The 9,592-nt window shown below is 41.5% G+C and overlaps 1 protein-coding gene across 1 annotated transcript in view; it reads left to right on the forward strand.

The window, feature by feature from the left end:
• MAB21L3 (mab-21 like 3) overlaps positions 1–8,621 on the forward strand; it is a 33,356-nt gene extending 24,735 nt beyond the window's left edge. The window contains exons 4-6 of the mRNA XM_043963453.1: positions 2,187–2,368; positions 3,401–3,595; positions 7,655–8,621. Of these exons, the coding sequence (XP_043819388.1) occupies positions 2,187–2,368; positions 3,401–3,595; positions 7,655–7,888 (611 nt within the window). The 3' untranslated portion in view covers positions 7,889–8,621. The remainder of the gene's footprint in view (positions 1–2,186; positions 2,369–3,400; positions 3,596–7,654) is intronic.
• Positions 8,622–9,592: the final 971 nt, after the last annotated feature.

Raw genomic sequence — 9,592 nt, forward strand, 5'->3', positions numbered from 1 at the left:
TATGATCATATTATATGAATGTTATGTTAATTTTTGTCAGATTTGTCATTTTGACTTTTCCAAGGAAGGTGAAGCACAGTGATAGACACTGATTCAGGAAAATGTCATCTTTATGTGAAGGAAAAAAAAAAGTGTAGATGTCTATAAAAGTGGGAAAGAACAAAGTAGGATTTAGGAGTTTAGGACTGGCTTATTTATCAGAATCATTTATTGTGGTACTGTGAAAATCCATCAGCCCATAAACATTTATTGAACACCTGTAATTCCATTCAGCAATCAAATTGCTCTTTCAAAAGCAAAAGTCAGACTGCCTCTCCACTCCACCTCACTCCCATTCGATCAACTCCAGAGAATCCCTATTACCTCCAAGATCAAATATCAAATCCTCTTTGGCTTTTTAAGCCCTTAATAACCTGACCCCTTCCCACCTTTCCAGTTTTCTCATATCTTACTCATTCCCTTGCCCTGGCCCCTGCAATCCAGTGACACTAGCCTCCTTGTTTTGATTTCCTTCTTCCATGAAACTGAGGTATGGAGGGATTAAATTATTTGTCCAGGGTCAAATAGCTCACAAATATCTGAGGTGAGATTCAAACTTGAGAGTTCCTGACTCCAAGTCCAATACTCTATCAATTGGACCATCCAAATGCTTAACCTCAGGGTGAAAAGCAAGGAATGATAAGTGAAATTTGTAGGGAGACATTTCAAGTTCAATGTAAGGAAAAATTCCTGATAAGGAGAGCCATTTAAAAGTGGAATGGACTGTCTGGGGGTGAGGGGTGAGGCAATGGGTTTCCCTTCACTTGATATCTTTAGGCAAAGACAGGATGACCTTGGTAGGGTGTGCCATAGGGGAATTTCTATTCAGATACAGGTTGAGCCTTTTAGGTTACTTCCAACTTTCTCTCTCTTAATTTTTTTTTCCTTTTTAAAAAATAAACATCAACATTTCAATGTAAAAAAAGAACAGGAGACAGAGATGAGGAGGGAGGAGTATATTCTAGGCATTGGGGACAATCAGAGAAAATGTTCAGATTCAAGAGATGGAGGGTCTTGTTCATAGAATGGTCGGGAGGTCAGTGTCAATGGATCAAAGAGTATGTAGTCAAGAGTGAGGTATAAGAAGACTGGAAATATAGGGGATGGAGGAAAAGTTATGAAGGATTTTGAACCCTAGAAAGAAGATAACATAACTAATCAACATAGCATAGGAAGGAAGGGGAGTATGGAATGAGCCACAAATTCTTATGGCTCATGATTAGTTGATGATAGCTTCTGTAACTATAGGTTTACAAAAGCTTAAGTTTTCCAAAGCACTTTCCTCACAACAACCCTGGGATATAGGTAGTACAAATATTAATGTTATCATTTTGAGGTGAGGAAATTGAGGCTCTGAGAAGACGAAGTCATTTACCACAAGTAACAAAATTAAGCATCAGAGCCAGATCTTGGAGGCAGAACTTTGACTCCACTTCCTTGAAGTATGACACATTCAGTTATTACAAAGCACCTCTCAAGCAAATATTCTTAGCTCTCTTTTTAATGTCCTGGAGCCTTTGGTGGTCTAGTGAAACCTATAAGGTCTCCTTCTCAGAATAATATGGGGGAGGTTTTGTAAATTTTAAAATTTATTTTAGACAAATACAAAATGATAAAAGAAAAAACATTGCCATGGACACAGCAGAACATAAGAGCAGATTCAATATAAAACAATAAATTTCTATTCAAGGAAAACTATATAACAAATGCTACACATTGTTTTCAAAGCTGTCCAGCTTTTCTTTCTTTCCCTGTTCATAGTTTTCTGTTCTCTGCTATGCACAGAATAATATTTTAGATGCATAAAATAGAATACATTGGATTGCCAAGGGATCAATTATAGTGAAATATAGTTATGAAAATATATTTTTTAAAATAACAAAACAAGTTCCTTGCCCCCAGGTTAAGAATCACTGCTTTGCAGGTTTGCAAAAAAGCAGAGTCCTTTGGGTAATATTTAGGGCAACATTTTCCCGGTTTCTCAGTTTCTCCTGTCTTTTGTGTCTCACCCCTGAATGCTCTTCCCTGTTATTAAAGACTGTTCCACCTATTGTCAGGAATATGGGTGCCAGTTCCGTCTCTCTCTGGTAGCTGGCATTAAGCAAGGTTTTCTCTTTTTGACATATTGCTCTGGTATTTCCCAACAGATGAAGTCAGCATAGTAGAAAATTTCGGTCCCATGGTTCGATTAGCTGTGGAGACATCACAGTTTCAGGTGGAGGTAGAGCTGATTCCGGTGATAGAGATCCTCAACCGTTGGTGTGAAAAAGCTCGCTGGCCTCGATGTCTCTCACGCTGGCCTTCTCGGGAAAAAGTACAATGTGTTAAGGTACCAGGGCCTTATGAACTCTGAGTACAAATTGAAGTGTTTTTGCTTTTAATTTTTCTTGTTCTTCTTCTTCTCCACCCCACTCCCCACCCCCCCAGCATGGCTAATGTGGGAAAATGTTTTGCATGACTTTATATTCTCAATGGGTAGAAAAAGTAATGGAGGAAAACAAATTGGAACCAAAAGTAAATAAAATAAAATAATTACCAAAAATAAAAAGTCCCAAGGGCTAGGGTGGGAGGGGCTTCTGTAGAACTCACTAGACAATGGGCGACTATTAAAAGACCAACTGATAACCTGAAGGACTGAGTTCTGCTTGCCATGTGAAGAAGGAATTCCAAAGGACTAAATGTACATGATTCAGAGGAAAAAGATAAATATCCTATGAACCTCATGTCCCTCTTATTAGCTTCCCTTCCTGGAAGGGACAAATCTGGGAGTCTCTTTAATGTAGGAGAGTCAGGGGGCAGCTAGGTGGAGCAGTGGATAAAGCACTGGCCTTGGATTCAGGAGGACCTGAGTTCAAATCCAGCCTCAGACACTTGACACTTAACTAACTGTGTGACCCTGGGCAAGTCACTTAACCCTCATTGCCTTGCAAAAAAAACAAAAACAAAAACCAACAATGTAGGAGAGTCAGAGTGATGTAATGATCAGAAAACTGACCTTGGAACCAGGAAACAGGTTCAAGTCTATCCTCTGACCTAGATTTTCTGTGTGATGTTGGGTAAATCACTTAGCCTCTCTGTGCCCCAGGCAACTATCTCAAATTATAAATTATAGAGGAGGTACTTCTACCTGCATTGGTAAAGGGAGTTTCCTTATCTGAAAGTTTACTATATCAATGAAATCACAATTTCTATTCCTAGTAAGTAATGTGTCATCAGGTTCATATTCCTTACATTTAGATCTCTTAGATTAGCTGGGAAATTCCCTCTTAGTTCTCCTTCCCTATCCTGGGACTTCCTTACCATCCTAGAGATGGGTTTCTCACTCATTGATTGCATTCTTCCCATTTCTCTTACCCTGCAGTCATTCGGGTATAACCTGATGGCTAGCTCCAGCTACCACTGGCAAATGGGTTTCGACCGAGCTGAGTACATGCTGATGGAGGGGATAGATGATGATGGCGGCTGCAGAAAGATATGTTATCAGGTCCTGAGACAGATGAAAGAGGATATTTGGTGTCCTGGAAATAGACCCGCCATCACATCCCAGCATCTTCAGGTATGAGTGCTGGATGAGGGTTTTGGAGAAGTCAGAGGGTGTGGTGGGGGCACTCTTTTATCTATAGACCATTTGGGCTTGCTTAACTAAGATTCAATGATCCTTCTCCTTCTTAATGTTCTAATTTGTGCCCTAGGAAGAACTAACACAGCTTGGCATAGTAGATAAAATGCTGGACTCAGAGTCCTTGATGTATATAGATTCAAAGACTGTCTTAGATACTTCCCAGCTATGTGAAACTCTTTCTAACCCCTAATTTCCTCCTTGGTGAAATGAAGATAGTTTGAACTAAATGACCTTACAAAGTTCTTTCAGATCAACTTTAAATCTAGGATACTGTAAGAATTACACAGGGGGCAGCTAGGTGGCGCAGTGGATAGAGCACTGGCCCTGGATTCAGGAGGACCTGAGTTCAAATCCAGCCTCAGACACTTGACACTTACTAATTGTGTGACCCTGGGCAAGTCACTTAACACCAATTGCCTCAAAAAAAAAAAAAAAAAAAGAATTACACAGAAGACCTATGGTAGGGTAATAAATTCAAAAAGGAGGGATATCATAACCTCCGTAGGACAAAGGCAGTAGGGATTTGGGGCCTAAGAAAAGAAAGAATTAAGATGTGCTAGCTCTCTTCAACTATTTACAATGGGGAAGAAGCAGTGTGGTGTAATGAAGAGAAAGCCAATAAAAGACCCAGGTTCAAGTCCCATCTGGGACACATACAGTCCGAATGAGCTAGAGCAAGTTACTTTAACTTCTCATTTCCCTACGCAGGCAACTCTCTGAGATAGGAATTCAATTAATTCAGCCCTTCTCACACACACACACACACACACACACACACACACACACACAAAAAAAAAAAAAAAAATTAGATGATTTAATTTTGTTCTGCTTGGTCCCAGAAGGTAGAACTAGAAGCCACGGGTGGAGGAAGTTGCAGAATGGCAAATATTAGTTGACTCTACAAAAAATTTACCTGAAAATTACAATTGCCCAAAAGCATAATGGGTAGTGAGTTTTCCCTCACTGAGGGTCTTCAAGAGAAGCTGAATAACTACTTGGCATTACTATAGAATAGTTATCCATCAGGAATGGTTTGAACCAGATGGCCCCTGACACCTCTTCCAATGTTGAGATTCTGAGATTCACTTCAGCTCCCTACCAAGGACACACAACAACCTTGCTAGGATTTCACTACAGGTTTGCCATACCCCTACCTCATTCCCTTTCCCATGTATGGTGACCAGAGACGTCTAAATTGATGCATATATATGCATGCACACAGACAACTGGGAGCATAGGGGGCACTGGGAAGTGCTCATATTATCATCCAAAGCATTGCCCACACCATATAATGCCATCAGTACATTCTGATTCCAATTTACCTTTTTTTTTGTTTTTGGACTAGGCAATGAGGGTTAAGTGACTTGCCCAGGGTCACACAGTTAGTGTCAAGTGTCTGAGGCTCGATTTGAACTCAGATACTCCTGAATCCAGGGCTGGTGCTTTATCCACTGTACCACCTAGCTGACCCCCCCCATTCCAATTTACCTTTAAGGATTTTTATTGGCTATGCCACCTACCTCATTACCTACCCCAGGTAAACATCTCATTTGATTATATCTTTCTCATATCCCTCTGTCTCAGTTTCTGGTCCAACATTTGGCTGCTTGGCTATGTCATATTTAGCTAATCCCTATTATTATTTTTTTTTTTTGCAGGGCAATGGGGGTTAAGTGACTTGCCCAGGGTCACACAGCTAGTAAGTGTCAAGTGTCTGAGGCTGGATTTGAACTCAGGTACTCCTGAATCCAGGGCCGGTGCTTTAACCACTGCACCACCTAGCTGCCCCCTAATCCCCATCATTTTTGGGTTTTTTGTTTTTGTTTTTGTTTTTTTAGCGAGGCAATTGGGGTTAAGTGACTTGCCAGGGTCACACAGCTAGTAAGTGTCAAGTGTCTGAGGCTGGATTTTAACTCAGGTACTCCTGACTCCAGGGCCAGTGCTCTATCCACTGCGCCACCTAGCTGCCCCTAATCCCCATCATTTTTAACAGGCCTCAAAATCCTAATGGACTCTACCATCCCAGATGAGTTGATTGTCTCTTCTGTAGCTTTGGTTTTTATTCTTGACCACAGAAGGTCCAGTGGTTTCGGAGAAGGGTGCCAGTTACTTATAGGCACACAGATAACCAATCGATCAATTGACAAATATTGGTTAATTGACTGCATTGGGTCAGGGGCTGAGAATACTTAAAGAACCTAATACATTCATCTCTGTGTGATGGTTTCCTTGTCTACCCCTGCCTACAAAAAATCCTTGGTCCATAATGTAAATGTTCCCTCTTAATGGGGGCTCAGAAGCTTTTAGGGCATATGTATTTATATTATTATTTCTATTTCTATTTCCTTATAGTATTATTTATATATAGGGCATATATGTATTTATAGCCACAGCCTCCTTTCAGAAGACTTCCTTTCCTCTGTCATGTTTTCCTTCTTTCCCTGACCAAGAATCACCTTTGTGTATTCCAGGACCCCTTCTCTGCTCTAATGATAACTATCACAACAAGGTCCCCTATGAATACTCAACCTATTTTCCTAGCTCACAGACCTGGTCCTTGAAAAGATAGCCTGAAATGGCTTTATGGGTTCAGGTTAGGTCTTTATTCTCTTACTCTCTGTTGCCTTTCTATTAATTAAGCTTTTTTTCAATCTTGAGTTCTTCAGAATTTTAATTAAGAAAATCCACTTGGGCAGCTAATTGGCACAGTGGATAAATCACAGGCCCTGGATTCAGGAGGACTTGAGTTCAAATCCGGCCTCACACACTTGACACTTACTAGCTGTGTGACCCTGGGCAAGTCACTTAACCCTCATTGCCCCATAAACACACACACACACACACACACACACACAGTAAAAAAAAAAAGGCAAAAAAATGGTAACCATTTGTTTAAGGGGCAGCTAGGTGGCACAGTGAATAAAGCACCGGTCCTGGACTCAGCAGGACCTGATTTCAAATCTGGCCCTAGACACTTGACACCTACTAGCTGTGTGACCCTTGGCAAGTCACTTAGCCCTCATGGCCCCACAAGAAAAAGAAGAAAGAAAGAAAGAAAGAAAGAAAGAAAGAAAGAAAGAAAGAAAGAAAGAAAGAAAGAAAGAAAGAAAGAAAGAAAGAAAGAAAGAAAGAAGAAAGAAAGAAAGAAAGAAAGAAAGAAAGAAAGAAAGAAAGAAAGAAAGAAAGAAAGAAAGAAAGAAAGAAAGAAAGAAAGAAAGAAAGAAAGAAAGAAAGAAAGAAAGAAAAGGAAAGAAAATCCATTTAAGGTCATCTTAAACAGTCTGATTCCAATCTTCCTTTTCAGTCTCATTTCCTATTGCTCCCCACTCTCTGTGCCAATCAAAAGGACCTGAAAGCTGTTCCCCACATTGAACATTCCATCTCCTACCTCCCTGCCTTTGCAAGGAGTATTCCCCCATATCTGGAATGTCTTACTTCAAACTTCCTTCAAAACCCAGTTCAGGGGGCAGCTAGATGGCGCAGTGGTAAAGCACCGGCCCTGGATTCAGGAGTACCTGAGTTCAAATCCGGCCTCAGACACTTGACACTTACTAGCTGTGTGACCCTGGGCAAGTCACTTAACCCTCATTGCCCTGCAAAAACAAAAACAAAAAAACAAAACCAAAACCCAGTTCAGGTGTTCCTTCCTAACCTACGTGCAGTTCCTGGGGATCTTTCCCAGGAATTAGCATTGTCTTTCTCTTGAAATTACCTTCTATTACTAGGGAGTACATACTTTGTATTCACTTTACTTGTCTCATGGTGAATCTCCAATAAAATGTAATCGCTTTGAGGGCAGGAGCAGTTTCATTTTGTCTTTGCGTCTCTTGGTAGGTGCTTTGCATCTCTTAGTAGGTGCTTTAAAATACCTGCTGAATGAATTAATGAATATGACAGCTATGGCCTCTGTACCTTGTGTATTCAGAACTCTCAAATACATACCTTCGGCTCAACAATTTACTTAGTCTGTTTGATCCTTTCTCCTCTCTGTAGACTGTACTCTTTTGGACTTGTGAAAAGTACCCACGTACCAAAGACTGGCGTGTCTTCAGAAAAGCCTTCCTGCGCCTGGTCCGGAAGCTGTACAAGTGTGTGAACCAGCACTACCTGAAACACTTTTTCATCAAGGGGACCAACATGCTTCAGTACGTCAGCAGAAATGATTTGGAAGAGGTGGCCCAAAAGCTGACCCTTTACCTGAAGAACCCAGTGCTCTACCGATACTGAGAGCCAGAGATGGTCTCCAAGGCTTGGCCTTGCCCGACTTCTCCTTTGATGACCACCACACTGGTGGAATTTGAGACTCTGACCACCTGCCGTGGTTCTGACGGGGCAAAGGAGACGTGAACCCAAAGCATTTCAAACTGGATCCTACAATGTCCTACCCATACCTATGTGGTTTGGGTTAAGTATTTCACTTCTAAACGACCTCACTTGGGAGCTGAGCCTGCCCAAGCCACAGATTGTGAGCTGTTGATAGTTCCATGTTTATTTGTCTCTGATCGGACTCCTTACTGTCTATTAGAGAGGAGAGAGGAGACTGGAGCTCCTAGTCCTGGAAATAAATGATCATAACGATCCGGTGTACTCCCACATCACTGACCGGGGACATACTATTTTTTTTTCCATTTGTAAAGTGGGAGTATGAATGCCTGCTTCACCAAGGTATTGTGATGCCCTTTCAAGTGAAAGGCACTTGATCAACACAGAGTGTTATTAGGAGCTGACATCCGCAGCTAGGATGGAGAACTTACCTATATCGTTGATTAAAAGACTAGGTTTAATAGCTAACTGTGTTAGCATATCGCTGGATGTTCTCAGTACTCTCCAAATTATTCTTATTCACATGGGTCCTCTAGCTTTTTCCACAGGTAGAGAGAGAATTACATTGATGGCCTGAGGGTAGGTCAACAGAAGATCAGTGGGATGGGTGAGTGTGGGTACCAGTTACTGTTACTCATGCCCCTTCCCTCTGATGTCATACATGGATGGGATAACTTCTTGTTCATGAACTGTGTACACAGGTACCGCCTCCTGCTATAGAGAGCACCGCTGCTCAGAGCTGACTTGGAGGACTGCTCACAAGGCAAAGAGCACTGACCAGGTTTGGAGGGTTGGGGTTCAAATCACATGTAGGATCTTGGGAAGGTCACTTATCACATGTGCAAACTTGGGAAACAAGTTGAACCTCCATGGACTACAGGGTCTACATCCATAAACTGAGGAGCTTGGAATAGATGGCTTCTCAGTCTCTTCAAGGTCTAGGCCTATGATTCTCTGATCATAGGTACTGGTCACTCAGCTGTAAACGTTTGTTGATTGACTGCAAGCCTAGCTGAGGGCCAAAAAGCAACTCTGGTTTTAAATTTCATGAGAATCAACAGGAAGCCAAGCATCCTAAGACTACAACGATTAAGTCCAAATTCCCATCTTTTCAGCCAAAAGCAATGACATCCAACCCTTTCCCCAATCATGAATCCCATCTCCAATATCACCGATGCATCATTCAGCATCCTCTAGATTTCAAAGGAATTTACTACTTCTGAGGCAACCCATTCCGATTTTGAGTCACCGTGAGGAAGCTTTTGAATCTGTCTCCTTGAAATTTTCACCCAGTGCTTCTAGTAGTGCTGCCTACTGGGAACAAGGTGTAAATAATGAGATAATTGTGGGAATTGAGTTGACCTCATTGACCCCATCTTGAGACTAGATTCTGGATCCAGCTCAGTTCCCTTTCTATTCAATTATGGGCTAGTCCAATTTCTGTCTGGTGAGAAAACTTAATTCGATTATGGGAATTGTGAGAAAACTTTAGTGCATTGTTTGAACTAAGCCCTGAGTGTCTGGGAAGCTGGACCACTCCTATCTGTTGCCCAGAGACCCTTAACTAAGGTCCTGGGTTATGCTGACCAGAAACCTGGTCAGATATGA

The sequence above is a fragment of the Dromiciops gliroides genome, chromosome 4 (assembly GCF_019393635.1).
Source record: "Dromiciops gliroides isolate mDroGli1 chromosome 4, mDroGli1.pri, whole genome shotgun sequence".
In the NCBI taxonomy this organism is placed as follows: domain Eukaryota; kingdom Metazoa; phylum Chordata; class Mammalia; order Microbiotheria; family Microbiotheriidae; genus Dromiciops; species Dromiciops gliroides.